General features: G+C 45.1%; 1 protein-coding gene across 5 annotated transcripts in view; it reads right to left on the reverse strand.

The window, feature by feature from the left end:
• The window catches only part of NCK1 (NCK adaptor protein 1), a 599,173-nt gene that overhangs the window by 117,853 nt on the left and 453,905 nt on the right, over positions 1-27,415 (reverse strand). Inside the window, exon 1 of one of the 5 annotated variants that reach the window (XM_085634338.1) lies at positions 7,398-7,575. The exons of the other annotated variants lie outside the window; for them this stretch is intronic. Coding sequence (XP_085490464.1) covers positions 7,398-7,431 — 34 coding nt within the window. The 5' untranslated portion in view covers positions 7,432-7,575. Of the gene's footprint in view, positions 1-7,397; positions 7,576-27,415 lie in introns of those variants that run through there. 5 annotated transcript variants of the gene reach the window in all.

The following is a 27,415-nucleotide window of genomic DNA, read 5'->3' on the forward strand; positions in this document are numbered from 1 at the left end:
GACGGATCGGTGTAACTAGCAAGGCACCAGACCCCGGAAAGTACTTTTAAAATAATAGCAAAACATAGAAATATTAGAAGAAACGAAAGATAGGATTGCTAATACAGTAATTGTGTTTTTTCAGCATCTACAAATAACCACGTTGTGTGTGCAAAAACAAAACACGAAAACACGGTACACAATCAAAACGAAAAGACAGCGGCGAAAGGAATGATGGGAAATGCAAACTTATCGACTTGGTTCCTTAGAGTGATGATGCGTGTGCGTGTCTTATGCCAAAAAAACAAGCAAAATACATAGATAATAAACCAGAGTATTGCCAGACTCTGTCCTCTAGTCCATCGAGGGCACATACTCAAGTTGAGAAGATATTAACTCCTCACCCTAAAAAACAGGTGAGCTGTGTAATGTTTTCATCTAACAGTGCAGACGCGGAGTCCACGTGTGTGGGCTGACCAGCTTTGCAGACTGCACCACGGACTCGAGTGACCGACACACCCTTTCAAGGACAGCTTGCACAGAAAACTCCGAGATGCAAAACATTGTGCTGCATTAAAGTAAATAAAAAACACGAAAGGCCTTCAGCAGAGACAGAAATCAATCTATTTAGGAGCCAATGTGTTGAGATTAGATGCAATGTTGTATCAACCCATTAAATGACGTGCCCGACCATCACAAGCAACTGAACACGTTTTAGCTCTGTGTACCACGATTTTAGTTTCCAGTGTGGTGGGTCGGCTTGGGATGTTTTTGAGTGTCATAACAGGGATCCAATTAAAAATACTCTTCACCTCAAACTAGCTAAACAAACCAAATAACCGACAAGTCTTGAGTTTTTTTAAACTATGCATGTCAATAAGAGCTGGAAAAAAGAGGATAAAAAAAGGCTTCGGCAGTAGATAAGACGGACAAAGGGTTCAAATCAGAGAGTGAAACTTACCTGAGATGCTAAAATAACAACGACCTAGCCCAATATACTTACACAATACAACTCTTTCTAATACCATGACCCAAACCAGGAATCAAAATATTGCAATGCAAGTTCACTATATATGATCTGGCTCACATTTATGCACTTTTTCAGAAGCTCTTGCTTGTGGAACTTGCACTATATAAATGCTACCCTTTTTCCCTCTTCTATCCCTCCACTATCCTTCTCAATCCAAATAAACGACTAACATGTCCACCACTCAAACTACTTTCATATTTCACTAAACTAATTCACCACTAATCCTTTATGAGTTCCGGAATAGAGTACTACTCGCCAAAAAGTGCTTCGACGCCTCGTCAGGGGTAGGAAGCGCTACATAAATGCAATTAGAATACAATATCTCTTCGCTCGTTTGCTTAGTGTCTCTGCCAGTCCCCAGTGTACTCCTAGTGCACAACCTTGCTGTGTTTTCTCCCAGTCCTGCCTGGGCATTTGCCACTGATTTCACCTACTGCTTCATTGCAGTTCGTCTGTCCCTGCGAATGTGCTTTGCCCGGTATTAACCAGATCCTACATTGGGCCTCTGCCCTGTACCTTTATCAGGTCTCTGATCTCCAGCTCCTGGTCCTTTCTCATGTATCTGCTCTATCAATCTGCTGCTTACTTTGTGGGCTCCTGTGCTCTTTTCTCTCGTCTCTGCTGCCTACAGCTTTAACTTGATTGATTGAATAGTTGTATTCGATTTTTCAGGAAATTCAGAAAAGCACACAATATAGCAGATAATAGAAACGCCTACCAGCAAAATGCAACAATTCAAATACTTCAAAGCCAACTAAAAACCACAAAATACATGAATGAAAAACATTGGAAATCAGCATAAAAATAGATAACAGACTCATTATACAAAACATAAAACAACAGGGTCACAAAAAAATCATAGCCCCTGAATGACCACAGATAAAAAACGAGTCAAATAAAAATAAACAGAGGGGGAATTTAACGACTGCAGAAAAAGAAAGGCAGGCCTCGCTTGAGTGAAGTTCATAAGTAGAAGTGAGCAAATACATCCATGCCTAAGATGGCTAAAAATTGGACGAACCATGAGGATATAAAATGTGTCAGGTATGGAGATCTCATCACAAATACAAGCGAGGAGTTGTGAAATTGTACACCAAGATACTCTGGGCAACAGGAGCTGATGATAAAATAAGATAATAATCTGTGATGAAAATTAGACATCTTTAAAGCCAGATAAGGTTGCCCTCCAGGAACTGATTTTGTCATTACAAAATGAAGAACAAAACGCTTTAACAGGGCCCTAGCCTCTCGGTTGCAGCAACCATGTCATGAAAAGCCTAAGTAAGCCATGGTATGTCCCTCCTAACTATAGCTTCCGGAAATGTAAACAACTCAAGGCGACCCAATGACTTAAAGATCTGCCAAACACAGGCAAACCAGGGGATGCTCTACCTGCCATACAGAGCCAAACAGTCTCTTATAATAATCCTCTTCAGAGATAGGTCCTCCTTGAGCCAAATAGACAGCCAAAGTAGCAAAGCGTGAAGTCTAATCAAATCGAAGATATACCCCATGTCTACTTCCTCATGCAGAATCTCAAAAGCAGTGCTAGCTGGGACTTTGAGCAAGCTTCTAAAAAATGAGCTTTAACTAGCATTCTTCGCCTAACCTTCCAGTTTCTCTGAGCTACTCTTTCTGTCTTGTCGCTCCAGCTTTAGGTGTCAGTCTGCTTCACCTACAGATTTGCTCTCTACTTCCTTGTTTCTTACTACAGTACCAGAAGCATTGTCATATCTCGTGTCTCACAATCTCTTGTCTTACAATCTCTAGGTTCAGCCTTATTGTTGGCCTAGATTAAATTTTAATTACACCACGATGATCCGAGTAATTTTGCTGAACTCTTGTGCTGACAAATTACTAAAAATGATGCTTCTACATGCACTTGCATAAAAGCACAGAAATAGCTGCTATTCGTGTTCTGTTGCATGTAGCGCAATATTCTTACAGCAAAATGTATCTTCGGGTCCATTTTGGATGCCGATCGAAAGTAGCACTAAATGCAGAGATGCACTCCTCATGTCATTCTGCGTAATCGCTAAGAATTTACGCTACACCAAATTACGCAAGTTAAGCCCACCCCTACTTTATTGTTTCTTGTCTACAACTTGCTTTAATCCTACATCAAGTATGTAGTGCCTTGTTGTAGCGTGCAACTATAGTGTCTAGCCCTTCGCTGTAGCTTGTAACACCGGGCCCTGCTCTTCCAACTTGTTGGGTAGAGCCTACCACACTAGCTGCTTTCCGCAAATATCGGTTTTTACAGGTCACGTTTCTCAGAAACAAATCTACAGTTTTGGAAAGAAACCATGCTGGAGACATGTTGCTCCTCACTTCACTTGTCTGCACCGTTTTATTTTTCCAAGGTGTAACTGCTAAACGAAGCACAATTTTCCGGCTAATGCACTAACTACAAACCAATAAGTGACAAATTATACGGACAGCAAAGTGCACATGCCACCGTCAGAGTCCTTTTAGACGGCCAGATAAAGGCCTAGAGCATCAGCAAAGCTAAAGGTCTCTTTACATCAAACCAACATATGTTATCGAGATGTAATACAAATACAACATCTTGATAGAGTGGATAAAGTGGTGCCAATAAGGAACAGGGAATTAGGGGAGGAAACATTAAAAGAAGGCATATAAGGGCTATCGAAGAAATGAGCATAGTGAGGCGGATTTGCCTACTCCACCCTGAGTACAAAGCGTAAAGGGCAGAATATAGGTATGAAGCTCTCTCCTCTGAACTCAACAGCTCAATAATTCTGCAAGCAGTAAAAATATATTCTTTAATATGGAGAGATTTGAGATAAATTAACACTAAACTGACATTCTCCTCAGTAAAGCCTTTTAATAGGGTAAAACATTAAGGCCAGATGGGTTAAAGACAACATATAATTGACCACTTAGGTAGCTTGCATTGTCAAAGCTAACGGGGTTGGCCTTTTGGCTTTTTACCTGCAGACGCATTAACTTTGCCACTGCACATACTTTTCGCAGGTGCTGAACTGCATTGGCAACAATATTTCTTTTAAAGCGTGATGATGTACTTGTGCCTGTGCGATCATGCAACAGAATTTTCTTTTATGTTTACCAATCCAAGTTGGTAGATGCCGAAATGGAGAGTGAGGGAAAGCAACGCAACAGACCAGTTAGGGGGTGGTAGAGCAAAGAAGGGAGGCGGGTGTGTGAAGAGGGAAGGAGCACACAGGTAAGAGAATAAGAAAAAAATGCCCTTTTGGGGTTGCTAAAGCAAAAGAAAGGAGGACTTTCCAGAATTTAATAGTGGGAGGATACAAGTCACGCAATCAAAAGGATGGCAAAGAAGCTATGCTCCAAGGGAGGCAGGCACAAAAGCAAGAAGAGGAATCAAAGCTTCTGAATAAGAAAAATGCAAATGAGTGACGAAAAAGGCAACAAATGATGAGAAGTGGGCAGACCCAAGCCCACTGTAAGTAGAGGGATTATCCACAAAAGATCTTTAAACAACAGGCTATACGAAAACTGAACATGGATTCTTGCTTTTGAAACAGTTTTATTCCATGGCGTGAATTTCACCTGTTGATTATGGCTCTTATAGAAAGTCAACATCGTGAATATCTGGTTCAAAACCTGTTCATTCATAACATAGAAACTGAATCCCTGGCTAAAAGGCAATGATGGGGTAGGCCCTTACTTGCTGCCGCCCATCGGTCTAAACACTTGAAGAATGCTGTGGAACTGTAGATTAAAGTCCACCGTCTCTCAGGTCTCTGCAGACCCAAGGTAGACAGCAGCATTCTCTCTCAGCAGACAGGCTCATTCAGAATCGCTGTCAGTACAGTACTCTATGTAGGAAGATCCAGAGAATCAGTGGTGACACCAGGGTATTACGTCGCTTTCAACTGAAGTAGGGCTCCTAACCCCATAATGGAGCGCTTGGAGTTTGGGGCATTAGCTAAAGGCATGAAAGGGGCATTCATATACTTTTCTCTGTACCACATATCCTCATACTTTGCTAGTACTGGTTCGTCTAACCCTGTCTTTTACAGTATTCTACCATTGTAACGTTGCCCACATATATTCAGGTGGTCCCGTGCACTGATCTGAAATTGGCCTGTCTACCTTCAGTTAGCCCTGCAGATGGTGGTGGGGAAGAGTGGCAAAAAGTGAGGTTTTTTTTTTTACATATTGTAAAAGAATGATAACTAGATGGCTCTGTGAATTACACATGTATCGATGAAAATTGTGTGATCTTGATGTACTGAGTTTGAATCCTGGCAATGCCAAATCATCAAGGTCGCTGCACTGCATATCATTAACAGTTATAAATGCTATTTATATTTCTTAGAAGTGGCAATCTGATGCATTACGTAAAATTCCATGTTTTCTCCCTTAATACATTAGACGGGGAAGCCTGAGAAGATGTTTTTTGTGTGTTTATTTCCTAGGACTCTTCCCGCCCTGAAGTGCTGCTCTATAGGAAAAGCTTTAAGAGAGGGGTGTCTTTGAGAGCAGGGCTATACACAGAAAAGTTGTGGATGATGTAGTTACCAATCACAGGGAGGGATCAACATCCAGCTTCTAACTGATGACTGAAATGTCAAGCTTCATGCTTGTTGCCCAGGATGTCACCAGGATCCCATTGGTGACAATCAAACCTCTTACTTACAGAAACCCATCTATCGTGTTAAGGGTCACCACAACTGTCTGAAAATCACATCAGCCAGATTGGAGCTGGAATATTAGTCATCTTTACCATCTAATTCTCTTCAGTCGCCATAAAATCATGTTCAGATCAGAGCCCCACAAATCTCTATCATATCCGAAAGTAAACAACTCCGAGCAAGTCATTATTTTTGCAACCCTGAATATGGTCAAGCAACTGAAGTTATCCTTCAAGCAGGATGGATGTGGAACTCACTCCCTAGAGACCTCGGATGCAACCCCTCCTTCTCCTGCTTCAAAAGGGACCTGAAACTCCATGTCCTCAACAAATACTTTACCGACCAATGTCAACTAACCTAGACTCTAATAACCTACTTGACTCCCCTCTCACTTGACTATCAAGGATAGGTGGTTACTGGACTGTGTCAACCACCTACTTTTTTTGTCTCCCTCCCCCTCACTGTTTGCCTCATTATTATGCTTTTGCTTATATCTTTTTTTTTGCTTCCTTGGTTTATGCTATGTAATGCAATCTTTATCTCCTGTGTATTTGTAAAGCGCTCTGATGCCCACGGGTCAAGCTAGCGCTATATAAAACTTTTTTAAATAAATAACTAAGGAGTGCAGCTGTCCCGTAAACCTGACACTTCTGAAGCTGATGTTTTCTCCAATCTGTAGATCACATCAGATCACGTCAGCACCTGAGATTCTCACCTCAAATCCTTAGAAAGGTTTCTACTGACATCAGAGGATGGGCTTCTGCCAACTCAGGAGGCTTGTGGTTATTCCCTTCAAATCAGCAGCTGAGCAATTCCCACATCTGAAGCAGTGTTAATCCCCAAACACAGGGCGCCAGAATCCCCAGACTCCATCACATTACTTGGAACTGCGCTTCTGGCTTCCACTCTTCATCACACAGCAGAACCTGCCTCTATCTGAAGAAGAGACCATACCTCAGCGGGGTAATGTCTCCCTCCAGTCCGAACCTGACCCCCGCGTGAGTCTGTTCGTTGTTCATCTCATGCCGCATCATGATCCGGACAGGCCCCGCCCCAGCCCCACATCGGTGGCGAGTTTTCTCCTTATCTCACTTAGGGAGATGGGCTCATTTCCCCTTTTATCAGCATGCAAGCATATGTCCATAGCCAGACCTGGGATTCTACTCTACATGATTTGAAAGCGCCCCTATTCTACAGGAGAAGAGCTTTTCCCTAAAGACTTTACCCGCTTCTTCATAATTGGGAGCTGGCTTTCTCCCGGAATCGAGGGTTACGCGTACCCTAGTAACTTCGTACCCACCATCGACGTTTTGCTTCTATCTACCCTTTTTTCGGCAGATCGCGTAGGGAGGGGCTTCTTCAGCACACCAATACCTCTACACTGCGACCTACATGCCACTACACCTACATACACTCGGAGTACAACGTCTACCTTCCCCAACCCACACACTCATCACCCACTCCAAATCAAGGGATGGCCCGTCACTCATCCCACATCAGAAGCGGGCAACCACATCCCCCCCCCACCCCCCCCCCCCCCCAACACTGAAATCCAAAGACTACAATAACCGGCATGCAGAAGAAACTGGATCTCCGTCCCGCTCCATTAGGCAGACAAAACCGCCCCAAGTTGGTGCAAAAGGCCCCATTCGAAACAACCAGGGCCGGTGGAAGAGGCGAGAAGGGATGGGGAGGGCAGACCGGGCATGCACCTACCACCGTCAAGATCTGACGTGCCCACTTACTGAAAAAGTGTTTGAAGAGGTTGGGGAGGTCCATGGCTCCCCTCGCTGCAGTGCTCCGCGGGTGTAAATCAACACTGGAGGAATAAAATTCCTGCAAACTTCCTGCTAACACTCGGCTGCCTGCTCAGCTCCGCTCCCCGCCTGCTTTCATTGCGCCCTCCCCTAAGCACGTGACCGGGCACTGGGATAGACATCATGGCCGACTCCCCTCCCTGGGAGAACCAGGGGACCTGCCCAGGGAGCGCTGCGGGGCTTTGCCATGGCAACGGGTGTAGGCGGGGAGTGGGAACTGGAAGGAAGCGGGCCTTCCTCACTCGGATCCGAAGAGCCGAGGATTTCCTCCAGAATGCACTTCAAAGGTCTCGGCGTGTGTACACACGCCTGTTTGCGCCTACCGAGGGGATAGGCTGCAGCACGGGCAGAGGCCGTGGGGCTCCTCTCTGCACACACCAGATGGAACCTGCAAAGTAAACTACCCTCCCCGGCAACTCAGCTGTACCAAGGAAGGGACTCTCGTGGGTGATTCTGAAAAAATAAATAAAAGGGAGACTATATTTTCCCCATTTATTTATATTGTAGCTGCAGCGATTTTTGGGGGGAGCTAAAATAAAGCCAGCTGTGTTTGGCTTCTAAATCGGGAGTCTCCTGTCCGAATTGTGTCTGTTGGTATGTATGCTGGTGTAACATTAAATGCATGTGCCAAGTATAAACATGAGATGTTGGAGCCCCGTGTATATATCAGCGGATCTCACTGAACTTTGACGGGTGAAACCTACTGGTCAAACAGCCCAGGACTCTGATCACTGGGACATTTCTCTCACCAACGTCCATACAAGGGCCTTGCACAGGTCTTCATGACAAAATCACACCGAATTAACTACAGAGCCTATGTAACACATTTCTCTACACAGGGCGGATGCTAGGCATGGGGTGTGGGGGCAACTGCCCAGGGCAAGCACTGAGCCCAGTAACATGGGGGTCTGCACTAACACGCCAGCCAGGCCACGGCACACCTGTCCTCTTGCTCATCAAATTGAGAGCAATGTGTCTCATTGCAATTGTACCCACGGGGGGGGGGGGGGGGGTAGCGACGCGACGCTGGTCACAGCTGAAGGATACACATTTTGCAGGGTTCTTCTACAATCAGGCCCCCGAACCTGCTGCCCATACAGAGGTACCACAGATGCCCATTGTCCTGCAGTTTAGTGTCCCAGCAGTTTTGAGCCTCTCTTCCTATAAGCAAATTTCACACCTTCAGCCCTTCATGAGCTGTACAAGAGGTCCTATGGGTGCTGCGAGGGAGGGGCTGCAGATCAGGAGCAGGGTCATCTGTAGGGATACAAACATCCCTGAATGTCTCACGTTGTGTACAAATTAGAGGCGGCCTCTCACATTCCCTTTCTGTGGTGAGGGAAAAATCCTAGAACCACCCCTGTCTCTACAGGACGCCTACACTCGTTACAAATTCTAATCCTTTTAGTACAATACGGGTATTATCATTATTAATTAAATGCATTACCTCCCTCGTAAAACGACGGGGTCATTTTTGACAGCTACACTATCTAGATTAGAATGTAGATAGACTGAAAAAAGTTTGCTTTTTTTATTACTCCTTTACTGCCAGGGTTACAATGTAGTTATATGCGTTTAACGCATATACACAACATTAAGGTAGTGAAATGCAACTCGTTTTTATGGTCTGGCTTGACAGCACAGCTGTCACCAAAAAATAATGTGAGAATCACTAGGAGATGGGCCTTGGCACCGCCCACATCTGGGAGTCAGGAGCCCATGTTTTGCTTGGAAAAAAGTTGTGTTCTTTCACAAAAAAGTGCTTGTCTTCCACACAGCTATGTTTATTTGTCCAGCTTCCTGAGTATACACTTTCAGGATCACACATAAAACTGAATTACTATCAACGCGTCTAACACAACTAGATCATTTTTGGCGTTGTTCTCCGCCAACAGCACAGACTGAAGGAGGACAGTCATGGATTTTTAAACATGGCTTAACAGTGCAACGGTCACCTGACCTATTAACCTACGCAAATATTCTACAGTTCTTTGTTTCCACACAAATACACATCAATTCCCTTTCTATCTACTTCGATTGCTTCACATTACCATCCAACATGCCTTTAACCTCTTGGGTGCTGGGGATGGCTTTGAGCCGACCCCAGCACCAGTGGGCGCGTGCTGAGGACGGCTCCAAGTCATCCTCGCACCCACCCACAGGGGAAGGGCTGGTGCTACCCCCGTGGGCCACCCCTCTACTGGCCCCTAACAAGGATGGCAGCGGAAGCACTTAAGCTGCCACCCCCAAACCACCCCCCTTGGCAATCTGATGACGTTGGTGCGTTCATGGCACGCCAACGTCATCAAATGAAGCCGGGGACGCGCTGGAAGCTATTTGCTTCTAGTGTGTCGGAGAAACGACCTCTCAAAAGTGAGTCCTTCTCGGTTTCTTTTTTTTAAACATAAAACAGACATGTGGAAAGGAAAGTTTTTCCTATCCCCCGTGCCTCTTTGGCGTGAATTCCTGCTCCACGATCGCAGGCAGGGCCGCGATCGTGGAGCAGGAATCCACACCATTGGACCACCAAGGCTTTTTTGGGAGGGCCCCTTTGGCAAGGGTCACTTCCTTTAGGGGCACTATATTTGTGCATGTTTCGGCACCCACTGGGGGCTACTCCAGCTGTTTTTCTCAGCCGATCTGCCCCTCCCGGGGGTGGGATCAAAACTTACTAGACGCCAGTGATGATCTAATTAGCACAATTTCAGGGAGCAACACCCTGGGCAAGGGTTGCTCCCCTTGGGGGCTTATTTTTTGGGGGGATTCCGCCCACTAATAGCTCAGATCAGCCATTTTTAGGCCGATCTGCCCTCTGGGGTGGTGGACGTTCACCATACCACAGGGCTTGTTTAGTTGTTGGGGGAGCGACCCCTTGAGGGGTATTTTTTTTTTGTATTCCTACCCCAAAACCTGACCTGTTGTTTTTATGCCGATCTGCCCTCAGGGGGGCGGAAGCCACTAGTCACCAGGGATAATTGTTTGCGCAATTTGGGGAGCGGACCCTTTGGCAAAAATTCCTATCCTTTTAGTTGGGCACGTATTTTGGCCATTTCTGCCACCCCCCCACCCTTGGGGGCCAGATCAGACATATTTTTAGGCCGATCTGTCTCCAAGGGGGGCAGTAAGCCATTAACACCAAGGATCATTTTATGTGCATGCCGGGGAGCGGCTCCTTGGGCAAGGGTCGCTCCCCTTTATTGGGGCAATGTTTTTGCCATTTTCTGCCCGCCCCGGAGGGCAGATAGGCCATATTTTTTGCCCATCTGCCCCCTGGCTGGCAGTGTGTGTGGACTGGCACTTGCCTGGCGGTGTGTGTGGACTGGCGTTTGACTGGTGGTATGTGTGTGGCTGGTGGTGATTGTGGACTAGCGCTTGGCTGGTGGGGTGTGTAGACTGGCACTTGGCTGACGGTTTGCATGGACTGGTGCTTGGCTGATGGTGTGCGTACACTGGTGGTGTGTTGGTGGCTGGTAGCCAGTATGTGTCTGGACTTGCTTCAGGTGTGTTTGTTATTTGTCTGATGTTTGGGTGCTTGGTGGTGTGACTGGTGTGTTAGTCCTGTTGGCGTATGAGAGTGATGGGCTCTTGAATGGCGCTGTTTGTAAATGTAAGTGTTGTATTGTGTTGGGCCTGCAGCTGGCAGTGTGAATGTTTTTCTGTGTGTAACGCATGGACGGCATGTGAATGGACTGTAAAGTGGTTGGTTCCTTGATGTGGCTTTACAGCTCACAAACGGTAAGTCAGTGGTTCTCTGATCTGAGGAAATTATTAACAATGACTTTTGTGGATTTTATTTCGTAAAGTCATTAGAGTATAAAGTTTTTTTATGAACCATTTACTTACCCTCTTGCCAAATCCAACCAGTATGCCGCTGATTGACTACGAGCCCCGAGAGCCAAGAAAATGTTGCTTTACTTACACAAGATGTCACCTTATGCTTTCTTTTTACATTGTGCTAGGCCTGGATTATAGACTTGGGGTCTGTTCCATACAAACTTTTTGAATGCATTTGCACTTTAGTCGTAGGCTTTTATGGATTGTTACAAATTGCTGGAGGCATTTTTAATTATGAATTATTTGATAATCGTTAAAATGACCTTGTTTTGTATGCTGCTATTACCTAGCCCAAGAGTGTGTTGCTCCACTTACACAAGATGCCACCTAATGCTTTTCTTTTCACGTTGTTCTAGGCCTGGATTGTAAACTCGGGGTCTGTTCCATACAAAACTTCTTGAATCCATTTTCACTTTAGTCATGGACTTTTATTGTTTGTTACATATTGCTGGAGGCATTTTTAATTATGAATTATTGGATAATTGTTTCAGTTGCCTTGCTTTGTATACTTCTATTACTATGCAAATCTCAGCCATTTTTTAATTGTAACATGTTTTAATATTCACATGTATGTTGTTTTCAAGCCAGTATGCAACAAACACGACTTGTATGGCTGTATCTTTTATGGTTTTTAACCGAAATAAAGAGTTGATTGATTGACTAATGAATGGGTGTGCAATAATGTTTTGGTGTTTTTTTGCTTTTTACCATTAATGCATACTCTCTCTGTAGTGGACACCTTCTGCCCTTGCATCTTTTTTAAAACTGGTCACTAAGGGAAAAATATGTGGTATATTTTGTGTGGATCCCAAAAGGTTTACTTACCCAGAAGCCCTTGTAAATTTGATTAATTGACAAAAACATATTTTTTCCTCACATTTCGGATTGAGACAGTCATGAGATGACCAGGCCAGTACAAATTTCCTACCATCCCGCATTCCCCTAAGTCTCCCGAATAATATGGTCTTTCACTTGTGTGGGTGGGCCAAGTGTCCCCAACAGGGAAGGGCCCAAAATGTATTGTGCAGACATCAAAATGATCTATTACAAAACAATCTGGTTTTGCAAGGGGAGCCCCTTTTTTTGGCCCCGGACTCAGCGGAACCTACCAATCCGGACACCCTGGGGAGTCTAGGGAGGTGTGGCTTGTGTGGATCCCTAACGTTTTCCTACCCAAAATCCCCTGCAAACCTGACATTTAGCTAAAAAGTCACATTTTCTGCACATTTTTGTGTGGTAAAGTTGTGGGATCACCAGGCCGGGCTACTGCAAAAGCCAACACCTCTTGACACTGAGCACTTAGTAACACATACAGTCAACATCTAGTTGAACTGGTCTGAAAAGAGTGGTATTATTTTGCGGTTTTCCTGATCCTGTTATTTTGAAGTAACAAAAGGAAGAGAAGTGGCTGTAACCCATACAATCACCCTTCTGTCATCACTAAAATTAACAAAGAAAACAAGGGAACTGGTTTGCACATAAGGTGCCAAAGTTAAATCCAACGGGGGCACATTCACGTACATCAGCGCTTGTTCTGAAAATCTGGAATATATATGGCCATTCTGGGCCTCAGTTGGACACCCACAGATTAAAAAATAGTGGAAGGAAAAGCATGAGACTATGTAATATCATGAACCTATGTAATCCTGGAGTCATTGTGTTGTGGACATATTTGGACACTAGCCATTTCAAAGCAAGCAGTTACTGTGCATAGCACAAGTATGGCTATCCATTGGCATTAAATAAAATATAAATCAAATGTACTATTACCAAACTTGGTAGTAATCAAGACTGGATATTTAGGAAGTAAACAGCTATGAACAAATATTAGAGAAGTTACTTGTTTTCAGTAATGCTCTTTCTGGTAGGGACTCTATCAAGCAGCAGATAGCCTCACCTTCTCTGGGAGGCAGGCTGGATCGGGAAACCCTTCAGCACTACCTCTGCACACCAATAGGTGGTGTCTTGCGTCTCTGCACTGACGCCGTTTTCCTCCGGAAAGGATGTGCGCAGCCTGTATAGGCTTCACTCCAGTGCACTGTCAGTTGGTGTGACAAACAAGTTACTTACCATCGGTAACACCTTATCTGGTAGAGACTATCTAGCTGCAGATTCCTTACCTTAGAATTATCCCCAGGTGTCAGACTGGATCCAGAATTTTTTCTTGAGCAGTACCCCAGTGCGCCGGCAGGTGGCATCGTCGACATTGTTTGCGCTGGAAGTGTCGGGTGCGGTGTCTATATTGGTGCCATCCCAGCACGCTGCCTTCAGTTATTTTTTAGGCTTTCCATATCAGAAGCACGGAGCCACGAAGCACACACTGGCCATTTGTGTGGACAACTAGGGCCCTGAAAGGGGAAAGCCCTGTACCTTGAAATCCGTTCGCACAACAGGGAGGATGAGTTGGTCGGTAAGTAATCTGCAGCTAGATAGAGTCTCTACCAGATAAAGCATCACCAAAGGTAAGTAACTTGTGTATCTGATAGAGACTTCAAGCTGCAGATTCCTTACTTCAGAATGGATACCCAAGCAATACCTCCCCGGAGGTGGGTTTGCGGACCAATTTCACATGATGAGGTCCTGCGGGACCGAACGGGCAAAATGTTCATCCCTAAGTACCCAACTGTCAAGGTAGTAGTGTTCAGTAAATGGGAGCAAGGAAGACCACGTTGCCGACTGGCAGATGTCCCAGATCGGAACTGCATGTGCTAACTCAGTGGTTGCAGCTTTAGCTCTAGTGGAATAAGCATGTAAACCCTCAGAGGGTTGCTTTTTAGCCAACACGTAGCAGATCTTTATACAGAGCACGATGCGTCGGGAGATTGTCTGCTTCTGCATTGCCTGTCCTTTCTTCGCTCCAACATACCCCATGAAGAGTTGGTCGTCTTTTTGAGTTCAGACAGTGTAGTCGCTCATCTCCCTTGGAGAAATCAGGCAGAGCGTAAAAAGTAGGCAGAGTGATGGTTTGGCTTATGTGAAATGAAGTGACCACTTTGGAAGAAAGGAAGCCCTCGTACGAAGCACCAGTTTGTCAGCGTAGATGTTCAGATAAAGAGGCTTGGAGGGCAAGGCCTGAAGCTCACTGCCCCTCCAAGCAGACGTTATAGCCACCAGGAAGGCAGTCTTGATGGTAAGGAGCCTGAATGGACAGTTGTATAAGGCCTCAACTGGCGCGCACATCAGGAACGTCAGGACTGGATTAAGGTCCCACTGAGGCATAATGAAGGGAGAAGGAGAAAACATATGTTACAAACCTTTCTAAAACCTATGTACAAAAAAGGATTGGAAGACGGAAGGTTGGTCAGGCAACTGCAGAAAAGCAGATACAGCAGAAAGATATCCTTTAAAAGTGCCCAAAGCAGAGCCCTGCTGGGCAAGGGAAAGAAAAAACAGGAGAACATTGGAAAGGGGAGCAGAAAGAGGGTCAACTTGTTTCTCTGCACACAATGCCACAAACTTGCTCCAAAGGCAGGCATATACCGTTTTGGTGGAGGGACACCTGGCTCCCAGAATAACACTGCAGACTTTGGTCGAAAGCTGTCAACTGTCACTGCTCAATCTCCACGCAAGAAGGCGGAGAACCCTCCCCAGCTGCTGCAACAGAAGATCCTCCCAAAGAGGCAGCCTGATTGGAGGACAGATGGCCATGCTCAACAGCTTGTGATACCAGACACTCCGTGCCCAGTCTGGGGCCACATGGATGACTTGGGCCCGGTCGTACATTATCTTCATGAGAACTCAGGGCAGTAGTGGTATGGGCAGAAAGGGGTAAGGAGGCATGAACTCTACTCAAAACGAAAAGCGTCTCCGAGCAAGAGCTGCCTTGGAAACTCCAGCAGACAGAACTGTGATATTGAGCATTGTCGGTGGCGAACTGTTCTAACCAAGGCTCTCACCACTGCTGAAAGAGACCTTGCCCCACCTCCTGATGGAGAGGCAGTTTGTGATCCACTAGGCATCTTTGGCTAAGTTTGTCCACTCTGCTGTTCAGACAGCACGCCAGATGTTGACCCACCAGGGGTATGCCCTGCTGTTCCTGTCATGTCCAGAGACGAAGACCTCTTGACAAAGGATCCACAACCCCAACCCACCCTGTTTGCTGCAGTACCACATGGCGGTGGTGTTTTCTGTGAGCACCTGTACTATCCTTCCCTTGATGGAAGGTTGAAAGGCTTTCATTGCCAGCTGGATCACCCGGGGCTCCAACAGGTTGATGTGGAGTATGGATTCTGCCAGGGGCCACATCCCAGGAGTGTCGCTTTTGTCACTACTATCAGATCTGGTTAGGGAAGGGAGAGGGGTATGCCAATAACCTAATTGAGGTTCATTAACCACCAGTGCAGATCTCTTGCAGTTCCCTCCCATATCTGGACCATGTTTGATAGATTCCCCAATGCTGTGCCCACAGGAACTTTAGGTCACACTGTAGAGCCTGCATATGTCAGCAGGCATGCGTCACAAGCAGGATGCAGGAGTCCATGAGGCCCATCAGCCTCAGAGTCATTCTCACTGAAATCCAGGATAGAGGCTTAAGCATCAGTATCATTTCATAAAGCTTTATTCGACAGTTAAGTCATAAAAGCACACACATTTAAAAAGAATCACCACTAATTCCATATGCAACTCATTTTTAGAAACATCCATATTCGATCATTTTATATAAATAATTAAAATGTTATTAAATCCCTATGTTAACTGTCATGTTATATAATTAAAATTATAATAATGAATTGATTATAAAAAAAAATATTCATTACTAACGCACAACAATGGTTTTCATACAGATTATTTATCATTGCCATAACGAAATAAAAATAATAGATTGATTTCTTAGCAGCATAATTAAGTTCTGTAAACACAAGACTAATACCATAAGTGGGCAATTATATTACTACAATGTCATCCACCGAACTAGCCACTATCTGCCTAAACGCAGAATCTGTGAACGAATGGACCATGCCCAATTCAAAAATTTACCAATGGCTATGGGCGGAGAGAAATCGGTACCCAATATTCGTAAAGCCTCTACATGTCTTCTAGCATTACATATGGGCTTTTCCCACTTACAACGTGGAGCCACATATAGCGGGAAAAAAAACAGTAGATGAGATACAGATTCTTGTTGGTCTATACACATAGGGCATTTATCATTGGTTGATCCAAACCACTTAACGGTAAATAGCTTTGTTGGCAAAGTACCTACCCTAAATTGGAAATAGAGTTTACGATCATACGGTTTCTCAATAAGATCCCAATACTTCTCTAGTGCAGGCCAAGACTTATAGTCTAAGAAACGTCCAGTGAGATAGGAAGAAAGTCCTGTTCAGCAAGCTGATGTGAAAACCATTTCCCAATACCTTTCCTTCAAGATCTTCCTTGTAGGAAAAACAACCGTGGAGGGATCATCCCATAATGCGGTCATATCCAATCTGACTAACAGAGAACGGATCTCCTTAAGCCACTTAATTTTATGGTAGAGATCTGCTTGGATAACATCAGTGAGGCCCTGAGCATAATGTATTAATTCCTCAGTGCACCATATTCTACACCAAAATAATAAGGTACGAAGCTTGGCCATATCTGCTACTGCTTTCCTTCCCAAGTCCAAGAAAAGGGGCCTCATAGGGGTACTTTGCGGGACACCAGTTATTTTGCGTAGAAATGCATTCTCTGCTATAGTTAGGTGCTTTCGATTTTCAAACCCCCATAACTCAGCTCCATACAGGGCCGAGCTCAATACCTTCATGCCATAGATTTCTAATACGGGGCTGATAGGTTTGGTAAGGGAGGATTTGAATTTAGTTAAAAGAATCCCAGCTTGCTGATGATGTTTTAGGACTGCCAGGTCAAGTTGCCTTTTCCAACACATGTTCTTCTGAAGGGTAACACCTAAGTAAGAAAAGGCAGTGACCTGTTCTAAGGTAAGCTCATTCATATACACTCTTCCTTTAAAAGATTTATGCTCTTTAAAGGACATAAATTTAGTCTTAGCAGCGTTGATTTCCAATCCAAGAGTGAGGCAAAATTCCTCAAACTGCTGGAGGGCCCTCTGGAGACCACTCGGTGATTTAGAGATGATTAGCATGTCATCCGCAAACATGAGGATAGGGATACGAATACCTGCCAACACCGGCGCGTCAGTGGGGGTCTGGGAAAGATAATCTGCAACTCCATTGATGAAGAGCGAGAATAGAGTAGGGGCCAGAACGCATCCCTGGTGTACTCCTCTTTCAACGGGAAAAGTTTCTGTCACATCACCCTGTGACCCCCACCGGACCCAGGCAAAGTTATCCTCATGTAAGAGGACAATCAATGTCAACAGCTCTGGGGCCATCCCCATCTCCCGAAGAACTTGCCATAATTTACAACGCGGGACTAAGTCAAAAGCTGACTTTAAATCAACGAATACAGCATATAATGTCCCTTTACCTAAGACCACTGTTCATCAATATATTGTTATAAAACAGAATATTTGGTCTATCGTACTCGTGGAGGGACGAAACCCTGCCTGCAAAGGGGACAGGATATTATGCTCCTCCACCCAAGCCTGCACCTTACTCAATACTAATCGGCCCATGACCTTCTGCATTGAGTCAATAATGCGGATGGGCCTATAGTTACCTGCAACAGCCTTATCTCCTTTCTTGTATACAGGTATTATCTCAGCCCCTTTCCACGAGGGAGGGACCGCTGCTCCATGTGCTATAGCATTAGACAGGATGACGATATACTGGCGCCAAATTTTCTTTTCTTTCAAAAAAAACATCTGCTGGGATACAATCCATTCCTGGTGCTCTACCCTCTGTAACAGCATCCAATGCTATATCAACTTCCTCTGGGCTAAAGACCACACCAGAATAAAATACGTGAGAAAATATGCTGTTTGACATTTCGTCAGGACTACTAGCGTACTGTGGTTTGAAATAATCAACCCATTGATTCTGGGCTACGTTATTCTGTGGAGGATCTGGACATCCCCCCCCTATCTCATTTGAAGATGTCTCAAAATAATTTCAGATTTTTGGCCTCACACACTTGTCTCAGCTCCTGCCATCTACATTGATCCCATTGCTTTTTAGCCTCAATGTGTGTTTTCCTATAGCAATCCCGTGCCTCTCTTACTTTGTCGAGGTCCCTTACACTTAATACTTCACCCAACTTAGCCCGGGCTTTTCGGCAGGCCCCATTATACCACCCACTGGGTTTCCTATTCTTTACGCTCTTACCTAATCCTGGTTTGTAGAAATACGTTTTTAACCTGGAGAAGAGCTTAACATGGGCTTCGATCATAATCGAATGAAAATCTGGTTGATTGATACTAGCACCCATATCTGCTAGTACATTATTGACTTCTTTAATTATGGCAACCAGGGTATCGGGATGTTTAATGATTTTACTCCATTTAAGATGACGCATATCGTTGGTCAGAATTAAATCGGTTACTACGCCTTTGTTTGCAATTACCTCAACCCCCGCCTGGAAATTAAATATTGAACAGAGGGGATTATGATCGCTTTCTAAACGTCCCACTATCACCATATCCTTTAGAAGTGCCATCATTTTAAATTAATTAGCAAGTAGTCAATACGGCTAGACCTGTAGCCATTGTCATATGTATTAGCACCTTGCCTATCGGAAGGTGTACGACCATTGGCAGCCCTTAATCCTTTCCCCATGCACAGCCCCTTCATTTGTATGGCCACTTCACAATTTTTTTATAGATATTAGCTCAAGTTTGGGGATACCCCATCTAATATCTTCCTCGTCAGTAAGATCCAGATCTTCTTGCCCTAACGGTTCAAAAGTTGTGTTAAAATCCCCTGCTATGAGTGGCAATATGTTACAAGGAAGAGCTTCCAATATATCATCTAGGGCTGTAATTACTTCTGAACTACGCCCCCCACTTGGCCTCTTGCATAAATGTTATAAACATCGATACTACAACCTGTAGATAAACGTATTCTCACTGCAAGAATATCATTGTTTATGACTGATAGTAAATGAACTTTGTAACTTAGAGCCTGCCGGACCCAGATAACAAGTCCCCCTATTAGTCGACCTTTATCTTTCTTTGTCGCAGGAACCTGAAAATTAAGATAGCCTGTACGAAAAACCGGGTCCACGGACCATGTCTCTTGAAAGATACAAATATCATATTTGTCGATGAAATTAGACCAGTCGGCCGATGATAATTTGGACCCAAGTCCCTCTATATTCCATGATAACATTAATATTTTGCAATTGTTAGAAATCTTATCATCAGGACCATTAATCCTACCGGGATAACATTGCTGTCTTGATTCAATTATTGACCCTGGTAATATCTTTATGTTCGATACAGCTACCAAATGGGTTGGAATTACCTCAGGGCTAAATAGGTCCTGGACTACATCCTGGATTCTAGTTTGCTTTTTGGGAAGACAGGAGTCGTTTGTCCCAATCTGAGAGTTGACTATGTCAGCAATTATATTTCTCCCCCGAGGTGGATTGCTATCATTTGGTATCTCAGCTTTTACCTTCTGCTCAAAATTACGATATGTACCTAAGCGTCAATCGCAATCCTCCAAACCTGACAAGGCATTAAATCTATAATTCAATCTGATTTCCCCTCCTTTACACACAGCTTCTCTTCTACCCTCCAAAGATGTAAAAGAAGGGACTTTATATCCACATAGGGGACACTTTGATGGAGGAGGTCTACAATAAAAAAAACTCTAAAGTAAGTGGAATTATTGGGGAGCTCCTAATTTGAGGAGGGAAAAGGTTAATCAATATTTTTGGGAGAACTCTTGGGTTAGAAAAATTGATAATAACACAGTCACCTTCAAACAACTTCTTCTGCGTGCCCACCCACCCCACCCTCCTAGCCATAATAATTTAATTAGCCAACTGGTAGCCCCCCTCTTTAGTAATATTCATATTATTAGTCAACCAATGTAAACATTTATCCATTAACCCCTTCCATGCGGGGCGGATTCCCCCGCTGTGCTGAGCGCTGCTTGCGCGGGCGTGGTCATGACGGAACGGTTCCGTCATGAGCACAGCTCAACCGACGCTCATGACGGAACCGTTCCGTCATGAGCGCCGAAGGGGTTAAATGGCTTGTATGTTCTGTTTGTTTGGCTCTTAACTGGGGAACATTTGCTAAAACTATAGCCAAAGGTGCGGCAGCTGGAACAGGATGAAATGGCATCGGATGAAACTGTGCTCTATGTCTAGTGGAGGTTGATTTTGTTTCCCCCGACTTGCTTCTGACATTTTGAATTCTAACTGCCAAATCTGGGGTACATGGAGGGCCTTCTTTCGACACATTCCTGGAGCAGATATTTGTCAAGTAAAAATTAGATGCATGGTTGTTCAAACCTAATTCAGGAGGAGATGGAACAATGATCTCTGACGAATGATTGTCTGTGTCCCCCTCGTTTCCAGGCAATGGTGGGGATATGTTTGTCACCACAGACGGGTTTTGGGGCTCAAACTCTCCATCTCGTTGACCATCCTTATTATGGGCATTAGCAATAATAAGCCTATGGCGATTCTGTTTTCCAGTTCAGTCATCCGATTTTCCATAAGCGACAACCTTATTAAAACTGGTGCCATTAGATTATCTATCTTTGTAGCAATAGTTTCCCAAAGAAGATTGTTAGACTGAATTAAGGTGGAAGAAGAGTCAATGGACACCTTAGAACCCGTCAGCTTTTTGGAGGGAACAGGTTGTTTTTTCATATTTGTTTTAATAACCCGAGTAGGCCTTGTCTGCTTTGCTTTATTAGAAACCACCGTACCTCCTATTCTTGTACAATTGTCCTGTAATATTGGCAGGGAAATGGGATCAACCGAAAAGGAATCCATAGGAAGCACCATCAAGCTATCATCATGAGGCGAACCTATAAGTGAAACAGATAGAGGAGGGATTGCTTCTCCTTGAATAAGATCCCTTAGAATACCTGGTGATGTTTCGTGAGAGGGTGAAGAAGGGGCATCAGAGACTTCAAGAACGACTCCCGGTGTTAGGCTCCCAACATCCATGGATAATCGCCTTTCGGTACGCTCAATTTCATCCGAGCGTACGCTCGCTGCTCTGGTCAGATATGAATCCAGGGTGGCCCCCACCCCTCCATTCACCTGGTCTCTTAAGCCCCGACGTTTAGCCATTGCTGATAATAAATAAAATTAAAAAAGCACTATACCTTGTCTTACTCAGAACGTTGGAGCGTAGGCCCGGCCCAGCCTCTTCCGGGCTCAGACGGGCTCAGACGGACACACCCTTGGCCCGGGCTTTGCCCGGGCGCCGCCCGCGCGCTTCCCGCGTTGCGTGGGCACCTGTCGGTGATGTAGGCGCCTTGAGGCACGTGCTGCGCGTCAGTCAGCGTGACCCCCGTGACCTCCTGGGGGCTGAAGTCCGAGGCTGCTGCCGCTCTCCTCACGGCAGGCTCAACCGGCAAAAGAGCAACTAAACTGCAGGGTTCCGACTAGGCAAGGAGTACTGCGTTGCGTGGGCGCCTATCGGTGATGTAGGCGCCTTGAGGCGGGTGCTTCACGTCAGTCAGCGCGACCCCCGTGGCCTCCTGGGGACTGAAGTCCGAGGCTGCCGCCACTCACCTCACGGCAGGCTCAACCGGCAAAAGAGCAACTAAACTGCAGGGTTCTGACTAGGCAAGGAGTATCATAGTCTGAATATTTGACTTCCTGCCGCCCCATAGCTTTCCTAGGTGCTGACTATAAGATATTGGGCAAGATATGCCACTAAGTCCAAATACTGCCTAACATCATCCACCATGACCAGACCGGGGTAGTCCCCGGATGCAGCATGTCCCACAATCTCAAACGCTTCTTCCATGTGATGGACCAGGCATCAATGAGATTCCCCCATGCCGCAAGTCTCATACTCTACTTAGAAAAGACATTCAACACGCTCTTCCACGTTTTGGCTACGTTGGTCATTGGTGAATGTCTTCTAGCATACACAGTTACTGTATACTGATCCCACATGCCGAGTGCGAATTGGCCTCATCTCAGTCTCGAATGGTCGTGGCACCCGCCATGGTCGCCCCCTCTAACCCATCCTGTTAGCCATCGCCATGTAGCCCCTAGCTTTTCGCCTCTGAGTGGAGGGAGAACATTGGAGGATAGAGTGAGGAGGAACAACCCACACAGTGTCACTGTATGCCGACAATCTGCTGTGCATTTCTGTGATGTCTGAGCAGACGTTACGCTGGTCCGCGCCACCCTCCAGGAGTTGAGGCCGCAGCAGGCTTGTGAGTGAACAGGACGAAGTCCCACACCTTCCCACTCTGCCGGGATACCCCTCCACAGAACTCCTGACTCTGTGATGCCTAACTGACCTGAGTAGGGGATACAGTGCGATATTTCAGAATTCAATTATACCGCTCACAGTGACCACTTTTGGGGCAATATGAAGAGGGCCCTTACAGCCCTCAAACCAGAGACCAAGTTCTGGATGCGGCTACCCTTGGCTGTCACAGGTAAAATCGCCTTCTCCAAAATAGTAATCTTCACCCGCCTCCTACACTATTTCGTCAATGTACCGGTTTGCCCACCTAGGTAGTTCTTCAGAGAGCTAGACTCCATAAACTACAGCTACCAATGGGACAGGGTGGGAACACCCTACCTCTCTGAGGTAGGGTGTTCCATGAGGAATCTGGGGTCCTCTGGAGTGGAGCAATGATGGCGGGCCTTTGTCCTGTTGACAGAAGCCCCTGTGTTGGGATTGGACCAAGTCCCAAAAAGGACATCAGAAGTGCTTCATTAAACGGGAGAAGTGGTTCTAAGGCAACACTCCCGGCTGAAGCGCTTCCGTCAAGACGGAAGTCCTGACTGCCACAGAGGGCAAGCTAAGGTCCAGGACCTTGGCCGTCCTCCTCACCACCATTGTGAATGAAGCTCCCTCCTCCGTAGCCATGTTAGGGGAACACAGCAAGCCAGTATCTGGAGAAGTATCCAGTCTGCTGGTGTCCGTCAAATCCTCACACCAGTCCATGTTGGCATCAGATGGCTGGTATTCTTCAGTGTCCAGCGGCAGCTCCTATTCCGCCCGATTCCTAGCCCATAAGAATAGTCCTCAGGCTCCAGCCTAGAAGGCATGGCTCCCGTCGGCGCCAGAGGCGGCATCCGTTGATACCCCTCTGGCTCCTTGTCAGGGATATACGAATATGGCGCCATCGGGAGCGTCGGTCTCGAGACAGGCACAGAAGGTCAATATGGTACGACCGGCGCCAAAGCCGCCGGAGTGGATCCAGTAGGAGCCCGCCTGAATCCACGTGGCCCAAAGGCACGCCAGAGGGAACAGGCCACCAAAATATGAGAAGCATATTCTCATAAAACTCTCTCAATTGGGTGAGGGTCACTTTGGCTCCTGGAAATTTGGTGAGGTGCACGGTCAGTCCAGGTGCTGGCTCAACTGTGCATCCAGGCCTCGACTGACGCCCCCTCATCTAGTCGGCTGACGGACGAGATGAAGCCAAAGCGTGCATCAATGACTTTTACTTCTTGTGGAGGGACTTACCAGAATGGCCTGATGACTTCGAGTGCAACGAGCTTCTCGGACTCCGCAACCGCTGCCTGGACCTTCTCCTTGAACAGGATCTGGGTTGTTGCACCGTCACACGTCAAACTGCTGGGAGCTTGAGGAATCTCTCCCTCAAGGCCTTCAGGTGCATGGTGCGGTAAACGGAGCAGGTCTTCAGGTCATGGTCACACTCGAGGTGAGGTGCAGGTCCATCACCGACAGAGCGGTGGCAGGCGCGGCAGGGTTTGAAGCTGGCCTTTTAAGATGACATTCCTGCCACACCAGGAGGAAAAAAACTCAAAAAACGTAGAAAAAATGTAGCCAAAATTTGACTAAGGGGTAGCTCTTCCCGGATCTGCCCTGACTGATGTGGAAAGAAAAGAACAGATGTCAGCGCGCTGGGGTGGCAACGATCTAGGTAATGCGCACATCACTTCCGACGCAGACGATGCCACGTAGAGCCAAACAACACAACCTGCTGACGTGCAGGGGTACTGCTCAAGAAAACGTTCCAGATCCAGTCTGATGCCTAGGGATAATTCTAAGGTAAGGCATCTGTGGCTAGAACACTATCAGATCAGTGTGCAGATTACTAGACTTGGGATCGAATTAATGAATGTAGTCCAATCACATAATGGGGTGGATCAGCGAGGAATCTGCGGTTAGACAAAGTGCCTACCAGAAAGAACGTTACTGAAGGTAAATAACTTGTTCTTCTGACAGAGTCTTCTAGTCGCAGACTTCTCATTTTCTGAACAGATACCAAAGCAAAACCTATTTGGAGGTGGGTCTCTGGGTGGACTCAAACCAGAAAGTCCTGTAGGACCGAGCAAGCAGTCTTCTCTAAAAAGTGAATGTGGATGGAGGATTCTCCTTGATGTTGGCTGACTGAGACTTCATATCTCACTGTAGAGCCTGTATATGCCACCTGAGGTGCTCAAACAGCAGTCCTTACAACCTCACAGTCAATCTCACTGAAATCTAGGACCGTGGCTGAAAGATTGGGATCATGGAGCAGTTTGGATACTGGTCCAGAATGGAGAAAAGGCATTTATGCTGTAAAACATAGATCTATTTATGTACATCTACTCTGGCATCGCCTTCATGGTGTGTTTCCTTTAACGGACGAGTAGCTGCTGACATAGAACCTCTATGGCCTCCAAGTAGCAAAATATCCCCATTCTGCAGGATAACAACCACAAACCCTACACCGAGGTGGTAGCCTCACCTTCCTGGAGCCAGTAAACTCCTTTTCTAAAGTGCACGACGATGCCCATTTCTCTTTCGCTGATTACCAGGGACGTTGTCATTTGCTGTGGTTATGTATTATTTAAAGCACAAACACTGAGGTTGTGAACATAAAAGTTACCAACACGTAACAGAGTAGTCCATTTTGGCTTCGGTACACTTCATTTTGCAGAGTATTGATCGCCATAAGTTAGTGATCGCAATTAACCTTATGAACATTTGTTTTACTGCATTTTAATGATAATATGCTTTTAGTTGCAAGATTATGCCGATGTTTGTAATCATTTTGTGATTGCGAATACTGTATAATATACATAGCCAGGGGCCCTGGTTTTGCTGCCATATTATATAATATTCTTTTTTTATGTGCATTATGTGCATTATGTTGTGTCCTTTCCATAATTTAAGGTACCTTTAGTACTGTGAACATAACTATATATATCTTACGTGAGTAGTTCGGTACTCACAGCTCTGGCTGGACATTCATATCTTTTATTGCGACTGTGACAACTGTTTTGCACCATACCCGCTCTTGCCCAATCATCTTCGAGTTAGGCCATGACTACCATTCGTGAAAAAATGGATGAGCAAATGAGTCATGGTGAGACCAGCTGCCAGTCTAAGACTGGTTACCCGGTTCTGTGGATGGACACACCAAAATAATTGTACTTTTCCAGAGCACTTGGTGGCCCCTCCAGTGGCGGACCCCTGACAAAACACAATACAACGTGCCTCAAACAGCTTCTGTCCGTTATTACTCAACAGTACACGAGATCAACTTTCCAACAAGGGGCACATCTATAAAGGAAATCATACAATCCCAGACACTTGAAAAACATTTTGATCACTACTCACCAAGGTAGTAGCAGAGTTTTCTTTTAAAATGTGCTATTATCTCTACAGCTTTGATCAAATGATATTTATGCATTTGTGTATCTTCTTTTCCTGTTCGGGCATTAGGCTAGAGTTTGAAAGTGATATTTGGGGCACCCCACGTTGTTGTGCAATAAACACATTTAAATGTAAACCTAAAAGCGAGTAGGACGACAGGTGCATGTTTACAATTGGACTTCATATAGATCTTTAGAATCGAAAACATTATTTGTTACTAGACACAGGTCTATAAAAGGTAGAAATTTCCCCGAGAAGCTTGACGCTTTCAAGAAGGCATTCGTCAGCTCTGTAATATAGGACATCCACAAGGAAGAACACCATATATTTAGTAGCAGGATCAATTGTTGCAGAAGAATGATTGTGTTAAAAAATCAACTACTTCCGTAATAGATATGTGCTTAAAAAAGAAGGTCCGTGACAAAGCACATTCATTTCAAACCAGAAAGACGAGGTGGTAGGCATCAGCCCTCCGCCCTCTTCAAACTCAAACACGCAAAGGAGTATTATTATGGCAGACAGAAAAACTGGGCTAACATCTGATGGCATGTAACCTAAAGAGGGGTTTAGCACTCAAAATATTTCCACTCCCCTTTTAGACTTATAAATAGCTTTTGCAATATTTTTTTCGCCCTTACTAGTTTTATGGTAAAAATATAAGCTGAAGCGAACAAACTTTATCATCAACTCGCAGTACAATGCAAATACACTCATACATGAGTAAGTTATGTACACTGTAGGAATACGTTCTGGAGAAGTTAATTTTAGGAAATAGTAGCAAAACATTGCATACGATATTGTTTTTCAAAACTGCCATCTGAAAGGATAACATTTTTTTTTTTCAAAATACAAAAACACACGTCCCTTCTTTGAGCCTTCAAGATCGAGACCAATTTTATTTTCCTGAAGATCCGGAGGCACATGCTCAATGTAGTATAGGTGAGTGCTAGAAACATCTAAGTAGACACATTTAAGTGTCTAATTGTACGTGTGTTTGTCGAGATCTTATGGGAAAACACAAGGAGTACTGAAAATAACTCAGTTTTTGTAACTGAACACGGATTTTACCGAATCTGATGGTGCTCTCCAATTAATCAGTTATGTTATTGTATCTGATCATCAGGTGGCATAGTGAACAAAAAGGAATAATGTTCCGAAGATTATTTCTGATCACAGATTCCTCACTTTTAGAATATTCCCCATGCACCTGACTGGATAGGGAATATTTCATAGCAATGCTCCCGCATGCCACTAGGTGGTGCCATGCAGACCCACATTGACTTCATTCTACTCTGAATGTGAGGTGCCACATATAAGCGCTACACCACTTGGCAATATCAATTCCTTCCTTTCCGCGCTTTAGCACGCAAATTCGGAGCTCCGCTTCCTTTTGTCGGTTGACAACTTTTTTCTACAATTACTTTCCAGCGTGAAAGGGACCAGT

This window comes from Triturus cristatus, chromosome 11 (assembly GCF_964204655.1).
Source record: "Triturus cristatus chromosome 11, aTriCri1.1, whole genome shotgun sequence".
Classification (NCBI taxonomy): Eukaryota; Metazoa; Chordata; class Amphibia; order Caudata; family Salamandridae; genus Triturus; species Triturus cristatus.